General features: G+C 50.6%; 9 protein-coding genes across 9 annotated transcripts; 4 read left to right on the top strand and 5 right to left on the bottom strand.

Moving 5' to 3' along the window:
• Positions 1–1,886: 1,886 nt before the first annotated feature.
• On the bottom strand, positions 1,887–3,461 carry ANOM_006971 (uncharacterized protein; the record flags this gene model as incomplete). The annotated part of the gene is made up of 5 exons (XM_015552227.1): positions 1,887–2,136; positions 2,239–2,391; positions 2,771–3,117; positions 3,154–3,352; positions 3,412–3,461. The coding sequence occupies 5 exons, from the start codon at positions 3,459–3,461 to the stop codon at positions 1,887–1,889; spliced, it is 999 nt and encodes a 332-aa protein (XP_015405979.1).
• A 551-nt stretch (positions 3,462–4,012) lies between these two features.
• On the bottom strand, positions 4,013–4,534 carry ANOM_006972 (GNAT family N-acetyltransferase; the record flags this gene model as incomplete). Its single annotated transcript, XM_015552228.1, has 1 exon — positions 4,013–4,534. One exon carries the CDS (start codon positions 4,532–4,534, stop codon positions 4,013–4,015), a length of 522 nt encoding a protein of 173 aa, XP_015405982.1.
• Positions 4,535–5,966: 1,432 nt separating this feature from the next.
• ANOM_006973 (Zn(II)2Cys6 domain-containing transcription factor afumD) lies at positions 5,967–7,264 on the top strand (the record flags this gene model as incomplete). The annotated part of the gene is made up of 2 exons (XM_015552229.1): positions 5,967–6,143; positions 6,188–7,264. 2 exons carry the CDS (start codon positions 5,967–5,969, stop codon positions 7,262–7,264), a joined length of 1,254 nt encoding a protein of 417 aa, XP_015405981.1.
• Positions 7,245–8,420, bottom strand: ANOM_006974 (glycosyltransferase; the record flags this gene model as incomplete). The annotated part of the gene is made up of 1 exon (XM_015552230.1): positions 7,245–8,420. One exon carries the CDS (start codon positions 8,418–8,420, stop codon positions 7,245–7,247), a length of 1,176 nt encoding a protein of 391 aa, XP_015405984.1.
• A 573-nt stretch (positions 8,421–8,993) lies between these two features.
• Positions 8,994–10,667, bottom strand: ANOM_006975 (cytochrome P450 monooxygenase afumB; the record flags this gene model as incomplete). Its single annotated transcript, XM_015552231.1, has 3 exons — positions 8,994–9,153; positions 9,214–9,484; positions 9,560–10,667. The coding sequence occupies 3 exons, from the start codon at positions 10,665–10,667 to the stop codon at positions 8,994–8,996; spliced, it is 1,539 nt and encodes a 512-aa protein (XP_015405983.1).
• A 536-nt stretch (positions 10,668–11,203) lies between these two features.
• On the top strand, positions 11,204–13,063 carry ANOM_006976 (squalene hopane cyclase afumA; the record flags this gene model as incomplete). The annotated part of the gene is made up of 3 exons (XM_015552232.1): positions 11,204–11,344; positions 11,423–12,325; positions 12,368–13,063. 3 exons carry the CDS (start codon positions 11,204–11,206, stop codon positions 13,061–13,063), a joined length of 1,740 nt encoding a protein of 579 aa, XP_015405986.1.
• Positions 13,064–13,577: 514 nt separating this feature from the next.
• On the top strand, positions 13,578–14,670 carry ANOM_006977 (uncharacterized protein; the record flags this gene model as incomplete). Its single annotated transcript, XM_015552233.1, has 4 exons — positions 13,578–13,868; positions 13,928–14,224; positions 14,318–14,509; positions 14,587–14,670. The coding sequence occupies 4 exons, from the start codon at positions 13,578–13,580 to the stop codon at positions 14,668–14,670; spliced, it is 864 nt and encodes a 287-aa protein (XP_015405985.1).
• A 425-nt stretch (positions 14,671–15,095) lies between these two features.
• ANOM_006978 (putative 5-oxoprolinase) lies at positions 15,096–19,390 on the top strand (the record flags this gene model as incomplete). Its single annotated transcript, XM_015552234.1, has 8 exons — positions 15,096–15,372; positions 15,437–16,164; positions 16,222–16,586; positions 16,649–17,748; positions 17,810–17,916; positions 17,979–18,257; positions 18,310–18,511; positions 18,570–19,390. The coding sequence occupies 8 exons, from the start codon at positions 15,096–15,098 to the stop codon at positions 19,388–19,390; spliced, it is 3,879 nt and encodes a 1,292-aa protein (XP_015405978.1).
• Positions 19,391–19,979: 589 nt separating this feature from the next.
• ANOM_006979 (MFS transporter) lies at positions 19,980–21,389 on the bottom strand (the record flags this gene model as incomplete). The annotated part of the gene is made up of 1 exon (XM_015552235.1): positions 19,980–21,389. The coding sequence occupies one exon, from the start codon at positions 21,387–21,389 to the stop codon at positions 19,980–19,982; it is 1,410 nt and encodes a 469-aa protein (XP_015405977.1).
• Between the last annotated feature and the right edge of the window lie 250 nt (positions 21,390–21,639).

Raw genomic sequence — 21,639 nt, forward strand, 5'->3', positions numbered from 1 at the left:
CAGGATTACATATCCTTGAGTAGCTTCATGCGATATTCATTGTCCCTCGGATTAGAAAGGAACACTAGTTCACTTCATTGCGCCCAGACTTGGTGGACGAACTATATGGCCCACACACATCTCACCATCGCATCGGCGCGCCGCATCCCAGATAGGATCCTACTAGTCTTGTGGAGACTCGGGCGGATGACTCGGTTGCTATTATCGAAAGGATGACTACAATGATTGCACCTCAAATTAATTTGAAAACCAGGTACAACGTGTACAGCCAGAATATGAGAAGATACGTTGTAGGGAGGCAACGTTCAACCTCATAATGCATCTGGTGTCGCCAGTAAGTAGTTTCACACCGGGCAAGGCTCTCCCTTTCTTGATGGCAGTGGTTAGGTCTTCTTCTCGACCGATCGCTGGTGCGAGTTGGCTGTAGTTCATGGTCAGAGGTACGGAGCGGTTCCCATTTTATGCCGCGGCAGCTCCTTGATGTTACTCCTGTATGGAATGATGCCTACTATGACCGCGATAATACCTCGATTCCTGATGCAGTAGGTTAATTCCCGGCTTCTATTCTACTTAGCTAGGGTATCTTATTCTATAACATCGATCTAGTATGCTCCTTCCCAGATCCTGAGCTTATCAAAATATTTCAAGTGATATTTTATCTACTCTATGGGAAAGAGGTAATTGCGAAATACGCGAGGCCCGTGTGGCCACTACTCATTTACGATACCAGATGAAGACGTAATGTAGGATACAAAGGCCACCTCTAGCTATTTATACTACTGCCTATAGGTATGTTCTAAGCTTTCCCCCCGCCTCAATGGCGATTCAATAGTGTTAGTCCATGGGAATTGGTGAGTGATAACAATACATGCTGGATAAAATGTGCTTATAAAAGACAACAAATTATTATCAGGTCATCAATCCCCAATGATGCTACATCCATCCAGATGATGGGTCTCTTCTTATGGCTTATCAGATTATCCAGCAAAAATTCATGAAACTCGCAACTCAGTCGGTAATATAACAAAATCAGCACGAAAGGTGTGTTCGATGTTTGGTCCACTTAAGCTAAAAGAGGCAGGATTTACCAATTTCGCCTGACCAGTCTAAATATATCCTGATTCCTATTAAGTACTAAGTATCTTAGAAGTTAGATATACACCGAGAGAGTATATTCTTCTAAAAGAAAAAGGTATATTTACTGCAGCTATCCACAGTTATCAGTGCTGGATAATCATTGTATCTCTGAAGAGCGTATATTGGGGTTAGTTAAATCAAGACTCTGGCGGACTGATAAATTCTCAATGCTTGTCTCTGCTGTTACTTTCCTGATTATCCAGGAGGCAGTGTTAATTCGTTTGTTCACAGCAATGCCGGGAGGTTATAAGCTGTCCCTGGGACTGCTCGGTCTCTGATATCTGGCAGCTTAGCGTAGGTTAACAGTATGTCCTGATCTAGTATTATAGCTCAAGAGGGAGGTATATCTATTCTGAAATAGTATCCCGTAAGCTATAACGAATCAGTTGGTGGAATGGCCTGTATTGATTCCCGGGTTTACCAACCCTATCACGTGTAACACCCTGCAAAGGTCTGAAGATGCTTCTTTTTTTTTGATTATTATCTCCTCATTGTCAATGATAGATACCATGAAGGAGATATTTCGCAAGTCTGCCATGGGACTAATAACATACAGAAGGAGACGGGCCTCGAACGTTTGGAATGTTATGTGCTGCTGCTGTTCACATATAACCATCTGATCAAAGATGATCAAAGATCCAATTCTCTTGTATCCTCGTTCTCTCTTCTGCCGTTTCAGCTGCATTGAGGGCATCTCTCTTCAACGTTTGCTCACGTGCCGTGGCTCCCTCATACTGGTCCGTAGGTACTCAGCCCTCATTTCCGACTCCGATCAGGTCCTGACAAATTTTGAGTTGCTCATCTGCTTCTGCCTGTGCGTGTGCTAGCCTCAAACATTCATTTGACTCAGTATCAGAGTACACGAGTGGACAAAGTGATGCATTGCCACCATTGATGTCCACCCACTTTCGTGACAAAGCATTCAGATTCGACTTTAGTGTTACATTGTCTCCCTCCCATGGATCACTGGCATAGTGAACGATTCGCCGCCTCAGCACGCTGAAATTATACGCCAAAGCATTGTAATGTTCAGGATTTAGCTCTGAAGTCATTTTGACATAGAGATAGTGAAGCTGACGAAAAAGTTCAGCCTATTCATACTGCTCTTCTAATTTCAGCTCATTGAAATTGCTGGGCAGGGTGGGTTCCTGAAGAGATTTGGAGACGCCGTCGCCGTAGTTTTGCAAACTGTCAGGAATAACGCACTGCAGGAAAAGAGGGAGAATGGTGCGGTGCTGCCAGTCAATCAATCCACTAATTTCCAATTCGTCAGAAACGAATATATTGTTCGGCTGAAGATCGGGATGCCGCAAGACTGGACGATGGAGGGTTAAATTGCCGTGAAGGATGAGATTGGCTGCAATTTGAAGGTATTGTTATAGAGTTGCAATGTAATCAAGATGTGACTGTGGCTGGTAGTTGTAAGTCTCTCTGCGAAGACGCGCGAAGGGTTGAAGCGGTTTGCCGAATCTCGAACGGTATACAATCTCCTTCTTGGCACCGGCATTTAGAAATGCTAGGCGCTCTTGGTCTGTGATACATTAACCACTGGCGCCTTTTTGGTTTCGATCCCTAAAACTGGAGGAAGTATAATCTCATGGTCCATGCTCGCAAGTCAGCTCTTCTCCCGTACCATAGTCCAAGTGACGTATCGGGGCCAATGCAGAAGCGGCCGTTGTCGCTTGGCGAGGAACTCGGAACTATGACCTTGTTGGTTCCTGGAAGGTCAGAGCTGTAATCGAGACTCCCACTTGTTGGAAACCGCAATGCACACAATCGAGACTCTAGCTGTACTAGTTTTGCGATTAGTTTGGTTCTCTGTTTTCCGGAGAGATTGAACCAAATATCGCCCAGGCTCTGTGCTTGAACGAATTCCATAAAGAATATATTCTGTTTGCGCTGGGTTATCAGCACTAGCTGAGTGGCCGTAGACCTCTGGGACTGGTACGCCATGCGAACGGAGAAAATCCATGGTTGCGACTTCACTCGCGATCAGCAAGACTTAGGTTGGATTACTGGATACGGAATGCGGGCAACAAATTGAAAATTATCCCGCATAGTGATTAAGAAGCTTCTATTGAACCCTCCCTCAGCAAGCTTCTCGAAAGCGACCACATCTTCTTCCTTTTGGCGAATGGACGAAGCCGCTAGTCGCTTGAGCTCTGGAACGTTGAAGACACGCCTCCACTCTCGGTGCCGTAAGGCGTCATTATACCTACACTTGTGAATCAGTCAAAGCAAGCCATTGCGAACGGTCCGCGCGGAGTAACATACATCCATCGCCCGGATGTGTAGTCGAATAAATCGGAACATGAAGGCATCATGCGATCTGTCGAAAGGACACGGATTCCAATCGAACCTGTCCTATGAGGACAGATAGAAAATGCAAAATGCCGTGGTGCAAAACATAGGCATAGACGCTTGGCCACGCTTTCATCCGGCGAGGGGAGTCGCATCCACAGTTTGACGTTCACGACGCGAGGGTTTGTTTATATTGGTTGGCTCTGCTTCTGCTTTTTATATAATACGGAAATGTTACCAGCTGTGTACAATATGTATGATTATGACAATACACGCAGTCGAAGCACGGCTACTGCCAAGATATATATAGAAGTGACCTTCGCTACTTGCATAGGTCTATAAGTTATGTTTGGATAAATACTTTCCCGCTACCTACTATAGAGTAATGCTCTGCCCTTCTGAGATCAGAAATGAGATTCTTTAACGAGGAACTTTTGGCCTTTACTCAATAGTAGGGGTGGTTTTGTTCAACCAGCCCTCAAGCGGGCTGTGCGGTGGAAATTGATGACGGGCTAATAGACAGCCTTGTGGAAGCATTTCATGATTTCATGACAGTCGATAGCAGATCTGTTTGCTACCGTTCACCAGCAGCAAGAAATCGGCTCATATGCGTTGTACGCCACACAGGATCATCGTCAACGTGGACGACGGAAAAGCCTTGCTGCTCCCAAAAGCTGATGGAGCCCGGTAAAAACGGGTGGGTATGCAGATACATTCGCCGAATGCCTTCCTGGCGTGCTCTCTGCTCGAGAGCCGCGAACAATTTCGAAGCTAAACCAGTTCGGCGCCAATCAGGGTGGACGTACATCCTCAACACCTCGACGACCCGTTCGTGGCCAAAGTCCAGTTGGGGGAAACGCTGGTCATAGGCGACGTAGCCGACGGTGGCAATCAAGCGACCATCCACTCGGGCTGTGAAGAAGGCTCCGTCGGGATGTTCCAGATAGCTTTGCTGGAAGTTGGCGAGTTCACGCTGAGCCTTTTGGAGGTGTAAGGATGGATCCAGCATTGAAAACATGTCGGCGCGGGCCGCCATGATGAAATCCACAATGGCGGGGATTTCATCTGGCGCGGCAGGGCGGATGGTCGTGGTCATAATGTTTAGGAACTGAGCCAAGTATAGGACAGCAATGCTCCGCTGGTGTTTTTGAGGATTGAGATCCGTTTAACTTTTTTGTGTGCAAGGTGCTTGGCATGTCTAGTCAGCCACACGGCGTGCCCGCCGAGCAAGACCCACCAGGTTACAATGGACTAAATCGAGATATCGGACAATATATTCCTTGTTGGAAGCGTCGGGAAGAGCATTTCTTTAATCAATGTACAGACCCTGACTGCTGCAAGTGTGGCAGCAGATACCTAAACCATAGGGAAACATCACAATCCTGTGCTGCGAATATACTCGAAGTGGGGCAAATACTACTCAATCTTTGATTCATAGGTTTGATACAATAAGGGACCTTACTGGTTGTATAAGTGTCTGTCCTTTGGTTTCTAAACAGAGAGCTCTGCTTTAGTGCCCTGCGTGTTTTTCGCGCGGCCCAGTTATGTTACTCAATTAGTCTAGTTACTTTGCCAATCAGATAGTCAAGACTGGCGTGCCCATAGAAGTGGATACCGCAATCCAATAGTAAAATCCATTCAGAGTTGGGCAGAGGTTACTTCTTACAATCAGCATGCCGTCAATAGAGTTCAACGGACCGTCCCAGAGAACCGGTACGAGAGTAAAAGGGGCAATCCGAATGCCCGAAGTATCCAAGCTAAATGTAATATTGTTCTGCCTGTCAATGACGGATTGGATGCGTTCTTCGACCTCGGCTCCATTAAAATGGATTTGAGGCATATGCGGGTGCCTGAAAATTTAATGTTCCCAGGTTTGTCTACCAGGATCTAAGGATAGTTAGGGAACGGCACTCTTATTAAGAATGACTATATTTAACTATAACTAGAAATAAACTAAAGAAGCAATGCTGGCGTTCGAGGCCGGTCTTGGCATCGGCTTGATGATCGCATCTTTGGACCCTCGGCCACAGACTGCACCAAACTCGAATGGCCCTTGGGTGTCTGTATATCAGTGTGATGGTCGAGTAAATATTCGACCAAAAAACAAAAAAAAAAAAAGGAATCAATTGGTACTATCTTAGCTAGCACCTTCAGCGCGAGGAGGAAATGAGATGAACTGAGCGCTGCGTACGTAGGTATCCGTCGCTTAGGTCCGCAGACCAATTCACCGCAGGGCGGGGCGATCTGCATACACCATGACTTTCACGACTTTCAACCAAAATCCTTGATTATCTGACGTGATAAGTTTTCCACTTTAGTGATTGGCGAAACAGACTCATAAATTATATGTTCCCTGCATCTCCTCCTGGTCCATCTTTCCATATTTTTTTAAGATACGTAGCCACACCGTCAATCACCCGGAAATCGCGGCTCCCGTTAGACAAACTGAGAAAGACTTCGCTCTCTTCGCTCAATCCGAGAGGGCCCAGGATATGTCATCGCTGCTCTGAGGCTCCCATCACCATGACATGTGGGACCAACACACGATGACTTCGGCCATCCCAAACAGTAAATCGTCCTCTTCGCCACAAGGAAACCCCCAGAGCGAAGGGGACTCGTCCAACTGTGAGAAGCGCAAGGGCCCCCGTCTCGCCCACCGTAAGTCGAGGACCGGGTGTCAGCGATGTCGCGCCCGGCGAGTCAAGGTAAGCGGGATCTATTGCTACAAGATCTGGCCTGACTGATGTAGTGTGACGAAGCGCGACCAGTGTGTCGCGACTGTCATCGCCATGGGATCCACTGTGTTTATGACAGGCTTGCGGAAAAAGGAGCGGTCCCCCCCTCAGCCTGGATACAACCTCGGCCGTTCGAGCCCAGCCCATCAGCTCCCAGTAATGACGAACACATGGAGCTGCGCTTGCTGCATCACTTTACTCTATTCACCAGCGCTACTATGCCCGGGGCCCACCTGAAGCGTATCAAAGACTGTTGGTCGATCAATGTGCCCCAACTCGCATTCTGTTACAAACCTCTCCTTCATGCCGTCTTCGCAATCTCCGCCCTGCATCTGTCCAAAACCAGCCAGGACGAATCTGGCTTGCCGGACATACACTGTCTTTACCTCGAGCAGGCTTTGCGCGAACATCGAGTCTGTATCGGCGGCATAACGACGGAGACTGCGGATGCGGTGTGCTTTACAAGCATCCTGATACAGGTCAATGTATTTGCTACCTTGCAAGATCGTCCTGCTGCTCCTTATGAACAAGTAAATGAATGGATGCATCTAGTGCGCAGGTCGGTAGCCGTTTTTGATTCAGCCCTGGAGATTATGAGGCATAATACTCATTCCGCGAATATCTGGTGTATTATTGATACCTTTCCTATTCCCTTGCGGGCGAATTCTGATGCTGGGTCGTTTTCATTCCTGCTTCCGACCGTCCCCGACGATGAGGATGACGAGACGGCGCTAGAAGCATATCGAGAGGCCGTCGCGCATATCAATTCCACCTGGATGGCCATGGAAGCAAAGGAACACCCGCAAATCAGCTGTCGCCGGCTCATGGTCTTCCCTCTGTTCGTGGCAACTGAGTTCATTGACTTACTCGAGAAGAGGAGGCCGCGCGCTTTGGTGGTTTTAGCCTACTTTCTTGCCTTGTCGGCACCATTACAGGATATATGGTGGATCGGAGACACTGCCAACAAATCCATTATGGCCCTTCAACGAATTCTTCCTGCCCAGTGGGAACACCTAATGTCCTGGCCTGTGGAAATGATTGTAGATCGTGTCCCACAGCAAACTCGAGTCCTTATCCAACTACCTCTGTGATTCCCGCCCGAAGCACTGCCTTCTCGATCACGGGCATCTTAAGCGGCACCAGCTCTTTTGTCTGCTCAAACGTCTCGCTGGCCTCACGCAAGTACGCCGCAAACGTCCCCGGCCTGATATCCGCGTCATGGTTCTCCGGATTGTCCCATATCTCAGCTAGATACTCTCGGCCTGCACTAACAAGGCCATGCGACACCTTCATGGTGGAGGACATGCTCAGCACACCTTGAACAAGTGCCTCGGCCTCCTTGGCACGCTCATTGTCCAAACCGTCCTTCCCGCGGGGCAGGTCCAACAACTCATACTGCTTCCTCCCATCCCAGTCCGTCAATCTCTGCGCCCAGTATGCTTCTGTTACACATTCAAAGAGCAAAACCTTCTCTTCAAAGAACTTTGGTCCATTCCATCTCGTTCTGGGGTCAACCAGATGCCTGAGCCGTTCTAGACAGAAGACCTGGGCAAGGTAATCTGCAAACTGCGCATACATGAACGGTGGGCGCTTTCCATTCAAGGAGGGTGGTTCATAGACCGGCAGATGCGCTAGCATCGGGTGTGAATGCATCCCCACACAGCTCGTTGCCCCATCCCACAGCGTGCAGAAAATCTCATGCCAATACTTGACACAAAGACTTCCCCGCCGCGCCGCAATGAGGCCGTTGAACAGAAAGGAGAACTCGGGGCCCATGGAGACCTTGAACGCCGCCACCTCGTATGGAGTCTCGGGATCTACCAGGGCATTCCAGCACAGGGTGTCCAGCGATCGGAACAGAAGCATCCCGACGTCAAGCCACACGCCGCCATAAAGGTAGAGCAGCGGTAGGCGGATAAGGTCAGAGCTATGCTGTCCTACGTGAGGACCGGTCATTGTTCGATTCCAGAAAGTAGCTGGGAGCATTTCTTGTGGAATATACTGGGATACATGGTTAGGCGAGCCTTTGACAAGGTCTGATACTCGGACTGTCCATTTAGGACTGAGTCGTCGAACCCAGCTAATGACATTCCGCTGGTTCCATCCGGGGCTGTTGGATAGGCCTTTGTCCCAGAAGGCCCAGACATTGCGTGTGTCTGAGTCTGTGACAGGCTTGTACGTTTGCAGGTCGGATAGAATATCGGCGTCAGTGGGGCGGTTACTGTTTTCTTTTGTTGGGGTGGGCATCTTGTCTGCGGTGTAGTTCAGAGGAAATTATGATATTCAGTTCATCCGGCATGCACGCAGGAGAGTCGATATCCTTTAAATTCTACCGTACATCATCGCCCGATAGTAGAGTCGGAGATATGTCTGCTTCCCGATCGTTTCCATAAAAAATAGACCAGGTCTTGTCCAAGATGCCATGCCTACGGCGCAATGCGTGACAGGGATACTCGGTCTCGGTCTCGGTCTCGGTTTCAGTCATGGCAACATTTTCCAGTCTTGACCTCTTATCTAGCCATCCTGGTCGTTATCGTGTAACATGATTTCAAATTTGGGAACCGAAATTAAATAAAGACAGGGGTTATACGTGTTGGCGCCAGTGAGATTGATCTGCCTCCGCAAAGGATTCTGGCCCTTGCCAAGGCTTGCGCAAGCTTGAGCGGACTGGGCAAGGCTTGTACTAGGGTGCTACCAATGATATCAAGTAGTCGTCGAGTCATGTTATCTGGATGTTGGTAAGGTCTACTTGGCTACCTCACTGATTTCTAACTGAGCTCCGTCGTCTCACTAAATACACTTACGTCGTATTCCACATCTTCAGCGCACCAACTCCACAAGCACCCCATTCTTGTTCGACAAGTTCAAGCCAATCTTCTCTATCCACGGGCGCACATCCCTGTTCTCCAGCCGCTCAAAGGTCTGGATAATGCGGATCGTTGCGTACGAGGCCTCGAGCAGCGCGTATTGTTCTACCACCCTCGCCAACGGTATCAGCATTGCCACCAGCAAAACAGCAAGATATGGAAGGGATTATCACCCACGGCCTAGACACACCCTCGGGCCCGCACTAAAGGGGATGTACCCCAATGACTCACTCTTCAACCCCTCCCATCGCTCCGGCCGGAACTCAAGCGCGTCAGCTCCGAATGAGCGCGTACTGCGGTGGCTGCCCCACGAGGCGAAGATGACCCGCTGGCCCTTGCGGATGAGCACACCGGATTGCCCGTCTGGGCCTCCACCCGCTGGCAGGTATGTGTCCCGGTTAGCGGTGCGAGCGTTGAAGGGAACTGGCGGGTAGACGCGCATTGCTAGAGTTTCAGTCAGTTGGCTTGGTGTATCCACGTATGTATATCTCGTATTTCTAGGTAAGTACGCTGACGCACCTTCGTTGAAAACATAGCGGAGATAAGTGACCTTCCTGATGTTGTCATATGGCGGTGGCTCCATGCCTATCGTGTCCAAAATTTCCTCGCGCAGCTTTGCATACACGCGCTCATGGCGTGCGAGGAGAAAGAACGTAGTGGACAACATACTAGCCACCGAATCCGTGCCCGCAATGAGGATTGTGACAACTGCGTCACGGATAGCAGGCACGTCGTTGGTATTATCCAGGATCCGCGACAGCAGACTCTGCGTGAGTTTCTGTCGCTTGTCATCCACTGTAGCTGCATTGGACTGCTTTCGATACTCCCTCGCCGTCATTTCCTTCCTCACAACCTTCTCCACATACACCTTGACAGTCTCACAAGCCGCATAAAAGTCTTTGCGACTTAGGAGATAATGCAACGGGCCCAGGAACCCATCCCGCGCCATAATTCTTTTGGCATACATTAATGCCTGGGCCACTTCTTTCTTCTCTGCTGACTGATTTTGTTCGAGCGTTTCAAGTCCAGTTCCCATGTCAAAAGCACTGTTCACATCCAGTACCAGCTTCAGAAAAGCTGGGGCCAGGTCCACTGCCTGGCCCCGCGGAATATGTTTCATCAAGCTCTGGAACCCATCTTCCTGCAACTGCAGATCAAAGATTTTCCTGGTTGCAGAGAAGATGTCCGCATACAAACCTCTGGCCTCTTTCCACTCCGCCCCGTCTACAGCAAAGATACCTTGCGGTGTAATCGGGGCGAAGAGATGGGCGCGTACATCGGAGGCATCAAAATCGCTGAACCTATTGATCAAGATATGCCTAATGTTTCGTGGGTCGCAGGTGAAGTACACCCGCTGGGTGAGGATGCGGGAGGCGTAGGTGTCGCCGTAGCGTTTGAAGAGGGCGGCGACATTGTTCAGCGCAGTTTCGTTGAGTAGATGTTTGGTCGAGGAGTAGATTTTGATCAGGCCCAGGATGTCCCAGGGGCGTTCAGTCTTAGGGGAGGAGCAATTGTGGGCTTTTACAAGCTGGGATAGGATCTTGCGGGTACGGTGTTGCTTGATTGCCACTAAGATGGTGTAGTGGAAAATAGCCGTGAAGATGGCTAGGTAAAGGGCTGTATACATGATTGCGTTTGTTCTGTGCAGGCCTTGAATTAGGCAGGAGGCATTGAACTGGGTAAGTGATGTGGTGGTTGTGATGGTGAATAGTGGTAAGTTTATATAGCCTTTCCCCCTCCCCTTGTCCGTGTTAGGGTTTATAACTGTATGGTACTGTTTCCTGTAACAGAGGAAAGCTGATACGGGCAGTATGGGTTTCGGTCCAATTCGCTCCATACTAGTGAGTCAATCACAAATGATGGATGCGATAAGAAATTATCCAATAAACATCCGGAAACAGTGCCTAGTCGCCAACTGATGTCGTGATGATTAGGTCCCCTGACTATGAGCCTGATATAACCCCTCATATTGGAAGGATTGCAAGGATTAGGCCCTTGCCTGGATGAACAAGAACCGAGGTTACAGACTAGCCCCGAATGATGGTATGCTTATGCAGGTGATAATAACCAGGCTGGCCTAGTTCTGAGGGGAACGGGATGGTTGATCAAGTACTTAAGGGTATCTGCTAACCGCCCTACTTCTTTTGCTCAGTATCACTGACAATGGCGACTACGGCAACCATGGTAACTACAGAAGCTGGCCAGCCCCTCGAAGCCCAAACCAGAACGGCCCTGACCAAAGCAACCAACTACGCCTGGGAGATTATCTCCCAGCGCCACTGGTGCGGCGAGCTCGAGTCTAACGTGACCGTGACCTGCGAGCACATCTTCTTTCTTTACGCTATTTACCGACACATCGACCCCGACGAAGGCGGCCAATAGCGCCAATGGCTGCTGTCGCAGCAAAACGCCGACGGCTCTTGGGGCATCGCACCCAACTTCCCCGGCGACGTCTCCACAAGCGCAGAGGCATACCTAGCCATGAGAATTCTAGGAATGTCCCCAGACAGCCCTGAGCTATTCCAAGCGCAAACCTTTATCCGGGCCGCCGGTGGGCTCTCCAAGATGCGCATGTTCACCCGCATCTTCTTCGCCGAGTTCGGTCTTGTCCCTTGGACTGCCGTGCCCCAGCTGCCCACAGAGTTTATTCTTGTTCCCGCGCACTTCCCCATCAGCATCTATCGCCTTGCCTCGTGGGCGCGCAGCAACGTTGTCCCGCTCCTTATAATCGCCCACCACAGACCGCTCTACCCCCTCCCCAACGGGCTACACCAGCAAAATCCATTTCTGGATGAGCTCTGGCTGGACCCGGCCACAAAGCCTCTCCCATATGGCTCCTCTGACCCAACTGACCCTGTCTCCTTTTTCTTTACCATCCTTGATAAAGCCCTCTCGTATCTCGGCGGCCTCCGCCGGTTTCCCACAAGAGGCTACGCGCGCCGTCGCTGTATACAGTGGATACTGCAGCACCAAGAGAAAACCGGTGACTGGGCAGGTATCATCCCGCCCATGCACACTGGCATCAAGGCCCTTTTGCTCGAGGGGTACAAGTTGCATGATGAGCGTATCCAGCTTGGTCTAGCGGCCATCGAACGCTTCACCTGGGCAGACAAACGTGGCAAGCGCCTCCAATGCTGCATCTCCCCCGTCTGGGACACGGTGCTCATGATCCGCGCATTACAAGATACTCCCGCCTCTCTGGGCATAAAATCGGACCCCCGCATCGCCGACGCCCTGGCCTGGACGGCTGAGAACCAGCACCGCGGCCCCGAGGGCGACTGGCGCGTTTAGCAGCCCAACATCCCCGTCGGTGGGTGGGCGTTCGAGTACAATAACACATGGTACCCAGATATCGATGATACGGCTGCGGCGGTTCTAGCATTTTTGACGCGTGACCCCGCCACCGCGCGGTCGAGGCTCGTGCGCGATGCGGTGCTGTGGATTGTGGGCATGCAGAATGCCGATGGCGGGTGGGCGGCGTTCGACCATGAAAATAACCGATTGTTTCTGAACAAGATCCCGTTTAGCGATATGGAAAGTCTTTGTGATCCAAGTACACCGGATGTGACAGGGCGGACCATTGAGTGTTTGGGGATGTTGCGCGATTTGCTTATGCTTCCGGCCGAGAATCCCGGCAAGGGGGAGAAATATGGATATTCAGATGGAGAGAGCGATGCAGCAGCGGATCCACAACTCCTCAAAACCATCAACAGCGCCTGCGCCCGCGCAATCCCATACCTCATCCGCACTCAGGAAGCAACGGGCGCCTGGTACGGCCGATGGGCGGTAAACTATGTTTATGGTACCTGCCTCGTTCTCTGCGGGCTGCAGTACTTCAAGCATGACCCGAAATTCGCGCCGGAAATACAAACCATGGTGAATCGTGCAGTGAAGTGGCTAAAGCAGATCCAAAACTCTGACGGCGGGTGGGGTGAATCCGTCCTCTCGTACCGCGAGCCTGGCGGGCCGGGTGCGGACCTTCCACGCCCTCGCACACGGCATGGGCGCTGGTGGGTATTTTGACAGTGTGTGGGGCCGAGGATCGGTCAGTGCAGCGCGGGGTGAGGCATCTAGTGGATACGCAGGATGATATCTTGAGTAGGGGTGAAGGTGGGGCGGCGGCGTGGACAGAGATCGAATTCACAAGCACAGGGTTCCCAAACCATTTCTACATCTCATATACGCTGTATAGGATCTATTTTCCTATTACAGCATTAGGGAGGTATCTTTCTTTGGCTGAAGAAGGCAGGGAGAAGGAGAAAGGTGGCGGCGCTTAGGCTGGTCTTGTTTGCTTCAAGCTTTGGTTTGGATTGCTTGATTTGATTTAGTCGATGACCCCCTGCATGATACTTCGCAGATGATTGGCTTTGATTGACAAGGATACTCGGTCTCGTTTAGTAGCGTCTCGGCCTGCATCCTAACTGTATGCCCTAGTCTTGTTGCCTAGATGGACACTCTCTCTTCCAGTCTACCCCAATCCATCTCTCCATCTCTCCTAACCTATACCACACCAATACCCTCATCTCTTAGACTGAAGATGACATCCAGCATCCTCGTCGCGCAACTCGCCCTCTACGCCCCCCTAACACTTCCAACAATTTACCTCCTCTGCAGCCATGGCCGCCATGGCCTCCTCGCCTGGCTGTACCTCCTCGCCTTCTGCGTTCTTCGCGTAACCGGTGCCGCCATGGGCCTCAACGACCCGCGCAACGCTGGCACCCAGATAATATCCAGTATCGGGCTCTCGCCGTTGCTGCTGTCGATCGACGGGATATTGCATGAGGCGTACGTTCTCCCAAAGCTGACCCAAGACCGAACCTTATTTCCTGTCACTCATCAAGAAGCAAGAGCGAGAGCAATATCTCATATATTCTCATTGTGACATAGGAGAATCTACTGTTTAGTCCCCAACAAACGAACCGAATGGGCATTTATGGCGCTCATCCATGTCCTCTCGCGACGGGGGTTGCAATGGTTGGGGTTGGTGCTGGCGGGTTGTTGAGCGATATGGCTAAGGACAGTGATTTGTCCAATTTAAAGGTCGGTATGGTGCTGATGGAGGTTGCATGGGCGGTGCTCGTTTCGTGGGGACTGTGGACGCTTTGGAATGGGAGGGGTTGGGGGTGGAAAAGTGGTAGAAACCGAGGTGCACCGGCGGGCTTGGCCAGGAGGGAGGGAATTTTGGTATGTTCATCCGGTTCCTTTTCCTGATTGCTGGCATTCTCTGGTTTGGATACGGAGGAATGGTGATGCTAACACAAGACACCCGAAACACAGCTCCTAACCGGCGCCCTTATCGCTCTACCCCTTCTCGAGATCTCGGTGATATACATGCTTGTCGCGGAGTTCACACAGCGCGCGGATCTAAACCCGACGACAGGGAGTCTGGCTGTTCGTGTTGTCTTGGGGTTTTTCCCCGAGTTGCTTGCGGCGATTGTTTTGGTGTTCGTTGGGATTATGACGAGGGGGGTAGGTAAATCTGGTGCTGGTCGAGCTGGGCTGGTGCAAGGACAAAGGCGCCGGCATAGACGTGCTCATGGACATAGAAGGCGCTCGAACTCGAAACATGGAACTCAGTTGTACGCAAGGTCACATTAGGGTTCGCATTTGCACTTGAATCTGGCCGATAACAACTCTTTCAGTATTATTATAAGCATTATACAAAATATTCCTTAATGGGCAGCTTCCTGCGCCTTAATCTGCTTGGTCCACATAGTCGTAGATTTCCCATTCTTAGCCAACAGTTCCCGATGCGTCCCACTCTCAACAATCTTCCCCTCGTTCAATACAAGGATATTGTCAGCGGAGACAATTGTACTCAGTCGATGTGCAACAATCAACATTGTCCTCCCTCGCGACAACGCGGCCAATGCCTACTGGATCTGCTCCTCCGTTTCAGAATCCAGTGCAGCGGTGGCCTCGTCGAGGATGATGATCCCTGGGTTTTTAATATAGTCTGCGCAATCGCGATACGCTGTTTTCCGCCCCCGCTTAGTCTTAACCCCCGATCACCTACTTTGGTTTCATATCCGTCCGGGAAGGCCAGGATTTTGTCATGGATACAGGCTGCCTTGCAGGCGTTGTAGACATCTTCGTCCGTGGCCGTCTGATTGGCATACTTGAGATTATACATGAGGGTTTCGTTGAAGAGGACGGTATCTTGGGGGACGATGCCGATGTGCTTTCTCAACGAGGCAATCGTAATATCTTGGACATTGTGGCCATCGACAAGGATGCACCGACTGAGGCCATTCGTCGCGTCCTAGAAAAATACCATAATTGTACCATACCACCTGGAACCGAGCTCGACCTGAGAGACGTTGGTACGGTTGGTTTTTTATTTTTTAAACTGGATAGCTTGAGACCAATAGCAATACTAAACGGCTTCTGAGAAAGAATGGATTCGCATGGGCACAACTGTTACAACAAATGCGCTTCTTGAGAGGAAAGGCGAGCGGACAGCCTTACTGATTACTGAAGGCTTCAAGGATGTTCTTCATATAAAAAACCAAAGCCGGCCCCATATGTTTGACTTGGCGATCCAGCGGCCGATGCCCTTATATTCCGAAGCCTTCGAGGTGAAAGAGTGGGTCACTGTGCAGGCTTGCAGCGACTCGGATCTCCGAAGTATACATTTATCATCTCCGGAGCCTGTGGAATCCGTCATGGGACCCTCCAGAGAGATAGTCCAAGTGCTCCAGCCCTTAGATATGGTGAACACGAGACTTGATATCCAGAAGATATACGACCAAGGCTTCCGCTCGCTGGCAGTGTGCCTGATGCATTCGTACAGCTTCCCAAGGCACGAGCTACAGATCAGAGATATAGCGCTCGAAATCGGGTTTGAGAATGTGTCACTCTCGCATGAGACATCTTCGAGGCCGAAGGTCGTGCCTCGTAGTAATTCCACGGTTGTTGATGCATACCTGACACCCAACATCAAACGATACCTTCAAATGTCTCCGAAGGTTTCCCGACATCGAAAACTCTCAGACGCGACTAGAACTCAGGCAATCAGATGGAGGCTTGGTACCTTCGTCCAGTCTTTCAGGGCTCCACTCCATTTTGTCAGGGCCAGCAGGAGGCGTTATCGGATATGCTTCGATACTGAAACGCGAACACCAGTAATTGGTTTCGATATGCGATGAACCAGCACTGACGTTAGTCGATATGACGGCAAGCTGGATCATATCTTCGAGACAACGACTGCTGGGATTACCATCCACGCCCCACAGCTCAATGTCAATACAATTGCCGCGGGGGGTGGTAGTATTTTGACTTGGCGGGATGGGCTCATGTCGGTTGGGCCTGAGAGCGCCTCGTCCAATCCAGGTCCTGCGTGCTACCGCAAAGGTGGTCCACTGACTGTGACGGACGCGAATCTCGCGCTGGGCCGTTTGATCCCTGAGGAGTTTCCTTCAGTCTTTGGTGTCAATGAGGACGAGCCATTAGACAGAGACATCGTTCTCGCCAAGTTCAAGGAGCTAACCCAAGTTATAAACCAGGAGACACGCATGTCCCTTACATGGGCAGAAGTAGCAGATGGGTAAGCGAAATCCAGAATTGTATCTGATTGTGTTGTAAGCGAAGAAGTAACTATTTGAAAAGGTTCCTTCAGGTCGAAAACTCTGCAATGTGTGGACCCATTCGGAGCTTGACCCTGGAAAAGGGCCATGATGTTGCGAAGCACCATCTCGCCTCCTTTGGTGGTGCGGGTGGCCAGCCTGCCTGTGCTATTGCTAGTGATCTCGGTATCAAACGCGTGCTCATTCATAAATATTCCTCGATTCTGTCGGCCTACGGGATCGGACTAGCGGATGTTGTACATGAAGAAGAGCGAGTCTGTGCGAAGGCCTTCGATGAGTCGACCATTGATGTTATCAACGATTTCCTGAATAGCCTCGTCGACTGTGCACGAAGCAGCAAGACTATGGAGCCATTCAGCAATATACAGGCCTGCCGTTTCTTGAACATGAGATATGATGGCAGCGAGACCTCGATCATGATACCTTGGGATAGCCCCAAGAGTGGCCCAAAGGAAGCGTTTGTCAATGCCCACCATCAGCAATTCGGATTTACTCCGGTGAACCGTGTGGTGTATGTGGACACCATTCGCGTCCGGGCAATTGGATGCAGTGTTTTCCATGGGAGCTCTTCGTCCCCCCGGGCCAAGTGTCTCATGAATCCCAAGTCTGCTACGACGACGACCACCCCAAATTCGAGGGTTTCCACGTATTTCACTGCGGCCGGTTGGGTGGACACGCCTGTTTATCATCTTAGTCTTCTTTCTGAAGGAAGTCAGATCCAGGGACCCGCTATGGTTATTGACAAAACGCAGACGATCGTAGTAGGTCCAGATTCAAAGGCTACGATCGCTCAAGATGTTTTGCTCCTAGACATAGATTCACCAAGCCCCAAGTCGACCAGCTCAGAAAGTACCGACCCGGTTCAGCTCTCCATATTCCGGCATCGGTTCATGGGAGTAGCTGAACAGATGGGCCGTGTCCTGCAGAACGTCAGTACCCGCGCGAATATCAAGGAGCGGCTCGATTTCACTTGTGCTATATTCACTCCAGAAGGGGACTTAGTTGCCAATTCCCCTCATGTACCAGCCATGATTGGCAGTATGGCCTTTGCCGTGCGGTCACAGATTGCTGAGTGGCATGGAAGGCTGCAAGATAGCGATGTGTTGCTTTCCAATACTCCCGGTAAGTATTTTGTTGTAGTCAAACCCCGGTCTTAATATTTTCTTTTCTAAAAGGCAGCAAGCTTATGGGGGCGTTCATCTCCCGGATTTGACGGTGGTTACCCCGGTCTTTGACTCTGCGGGAAAGGGTATTATCTTTTGGGTCGCTTCGCGCGGCCATCATGCAGATGTGAGTACTTTTTACTCTCGTATTTCGCCAATATCACACACGCTCACGAATTCGTTTGGTAGGTGGGTGGGATACTCCCTGGCTCGATGCCACCAATGTCAAAGGTTCTCTCGGAAGAAGGTGCCATCTTTAACTCTCATCTCCTAGTTCGTGGCGGCCACTTCGATGAAGAGGAGCTGCATCGCATTCTATGCGTGGAGCCAGCACGTTTTCCAGGCAGTAGTGGTTCCCGACGCTTCCATGACAATGTCACCGATCTCAAAGCCCAAGTCGCTGCAAATCACTGTGGTGCTCGCCTCATGCGACGTCTCATTGAAGAGTATTCCTTCCCAGTGGTTCAGGTATCGGTCAAGCGCAACGCGAGATGAAAGATCTATAGCTAATCGGTAATAGGTTTACATGGGTGCAATTCAAGATTCGGCTGAGCTGGCCGTGCGCAATCTCCTGAAGCGCCTCGCATATGAGCGCCGCGGAGAAGACATCTCTGCTGTAGACTATATGGATGACGGTACACCAATCAAGCTTAAAGTGACGATCAGCCCTACAGATGGGTCAGCCACTTTCGACTTCACTGGCACAGGCCCCGAAGTATACGGTAATTTGGTTCTATAGTCGTAGTGTGAACATCGAGATCTAATCCGAGTTGATCACAGGAAACTGGAATGCTCCGATTGCAATCTGCTATTCAGCGGTCATTTTCACCCTGCGCTGCATAGTTAATTCAGATATTCCTCTGAACCACAGATGTATCAAGCCGGTCCGAATAATCATTCCAGATGGATCGCTCCTGCGTCCAAGCTCTGAGGCGGCTGTCTGCGCCGGCAATGTATTGACGTCGCAACGCATCGTGGATGTCATATTCAAGAGTTTCAAAGTGTGCGCCGCAAGCCAAGGATGCATAAACAACCTTACCTTCGGCAACGATGGTGAAAATGGCCTTGGATACTACGAGACCATCGCCGGCGGCAGCGGCGCGGGCCCCAGTTGTGCGGGCACAGGTGGTGTACACACGAACATGACTAACACGCGAATCACCGACCCGGAGTCTCTTGAACGGCGATATCCAGTCATCCTGCGGCGTTTCAGTCTTCGGAGCGGAAGTGGTGGTGTGGGCTTGTACCCCGGTGGCGATGGAGTTGTCCGGGATATTGAGCTAAGGCTCCCCATGTCGGTGTCGATTCTTTCAGAACGACGGAGCTTCGCACCGTACGGGATGGCAGGGGGAGAAGAGGGTCAGCGCGGGAAGAATACGTGGATCACGAAGGCTGGTCGCTGTATCAATGTCGGCGGTAAAAGTTCGATCCGAGTTCAACCTGGCGATCGGTGCTTGATTGAGACCCCCGGTAGTGGTGGCTATGGACCCCCTGGCGAGGTGGCCAGGAGAGAAAAGAACCAGCCGAATGCCATACTCCCATTTATACCGGTTGCTAATGACAGCATAGCTAGGAATCGGATCATAGCGGAACAGGTATAAGATTTTGAATACATGGAGAGGCGGCCGTTTCAGGCACCGAGAGGCGTCATTATCAGCGGTCCTTATATTCTAGGTTCACTATCAACCTAACCACCCAAACATATATGTACACATAAACATGTTAAAGGAAAAGAAAGATAAAACACCAATACAAAACGACACAATCTATCCAATCCCATACTAGCAAGTCATATAAGACTCCCTCTCAACTCATCCATACTAACGTAATGCATTCCTCACATCGCCACCGCTCCTCAACCCTCACCCAACAATACCCATTAACACACCAATTCATAGTCGCAAGCGTATAGCTCTAGAGATTAGGCTTGGCCCCTGAAGAAGACTAAGAGTACTAGACAGCGAATTAGACGAAGAGCTTCATATATGCTCTCAGTTTGCAGATAGCCAGAACAGACATCACATCTTTGTATTATCTAAAGGTCTAAACCATGCAAACAGACATAGGGTCACCAGTCAGCGAGCCGCACCCGCAAGTAAGCCCCGCCCCAACTGCTATGTAAAAAATTGAAATCGTCAGAATATCACCATTGCAGAGTCGAACGGTAGTGAAAAACATCCTTCCTTATTTTCATTCATCCACTAAGTTACCTCGGGATTCGTCAGGCTTTTCGGGCTCAGGTAGATATCGCGCAGCAACAGACAACGCGGCAGCAAGCAAGATCATCAGTATCCAGATAGCATATCCCCCGGAAAATTGTGTTCTCACCCCCAGCGCAAAGAAGGTGGTGGAAAGGGCCGGGCAAATTGCCCTCAGGCCGCTAACCCCGGTCAAGGCCAGGGCATTCAGCGTACCCAAGACATTGGGCGAGGGGGAGATGTCGTTCAATATAAGCTGGATCGCTGTGAAGCTCATGCTGACCCCAGAGCCGATGACCAGCGCTATCGGTAGGAAGACCCAGAAAGCCTTAACCGATGCCTCGGTATCTAGGCGCAGGAGGATATTACCAGCTGGGCAGGCAAGGAAGAAGAAAGGATAGGCATAGGCACATAGGCGGATGACTCCATTTGACCCGATCCTCTTCTGCAATGGAGGGAAAACCAGGAGGAGCCACGCAGCTTGGGCGGCGCCATTAAGACCCATCAGCGCCGATATTTGTAGAGGGGTAAAGCCGTATCCACCGAGGGACGTGGGAGTGAACCAAAAGACCGGGATTATGGCTGTGTAGGCAAAGGCAAGTACCATAATATGTCCATATGTGTAGAGAACTATCCCAACACTGGGGGCTTTCAAAAGCTGCGAGACCGACAGCCCTTCATCAAGGTTGGAATCCGATGTAGCAGGCTCTTTTTTCAACGTCTCTCGGACGAAAAAAAGACTAGAAAAGGCAGCGGTACACCCGAGCAGCGACACCACCAGGCTTGATAGCGCGTATGGGTAGTCAGCGAAGAACCCAGTATCCTTAAATACACCTGGATACCGGAGTGCTGGGTTGGCAAGGCTACCACCTAACAGAGGGCCCAGGAAGATACCCAAGTTTCCACTGAAAGCGAACCAACTGAATGATAGAGCTTGTGTCTTATTGGTGCTGTGCTCAGCGATCATGGTGCGGATGGTGACAACAGTCCCCGCAAAGACACCGGCAAGGCACCTGAATAAAACCATCTGCGCAATAGACTTTGCCAGTCCGAAGAGGCCCGTCGCCACGGTCACGCCGAATAAGGAGAAGACTAGGACAGGCTTCCGCCCGACGCGATCGGCCGCTTGGCCCCAAAAAATCATCACTATGGCCTGAGTCAGGGAGAACAGCGACTCTATAAGTCCTGCATAGAAACCGACATCTGAGACCTTGGTACTCCCGTTGTCCTGGATCATCTGACTGACATAAGGAAAGATGGAGAAGAAGGCCAAGGGCTCTATGGCCCGGGCATAACAGAGTAGCAGGACCTGAGCCTTTGGTAGAGGTTTCTCCTGAGGAACCCTGTTGGGCCCCAGAAGGGCTGTATTCTCATGCACATCATCTGATGTTGTGATAACCATAGTCGGTAGATTCGTTAATGAAGTGAAAGAATCTCAAGGCTAAGCTTGCGGTGAGTTACCTCAGCAATCTCAAGCAGTTCGCTTCATAAAGCCGCTGCTTATATAATCACGCATTAATGTTTTGCATATCTATGTTGACCAATCATATGATACTAACGCTTTTGGACCCACTCAGCCAGCCTAGTCCACAAGGGGGTAAGCATTCATAGAAGGATGGAATGAAGTGGAGCCAATGGTGGCTATGGATTAG

The sequence above is a fragment of the Aspergillus nomiae genome, assembly GCF_001204775.2.
Source record: "Aspergillus nomiae NRRL 13137 chromosome Unknown contig00175, whole genome shotgun sequence".
NCBI classification, from domain to species: domain Eukaryota; kingdom Fungi; phylum Ascomycota; class Eurotiomycetes; order Eurotiales; family Aspergillaceae; genus Aspergillus; species Aspergillus nomiae.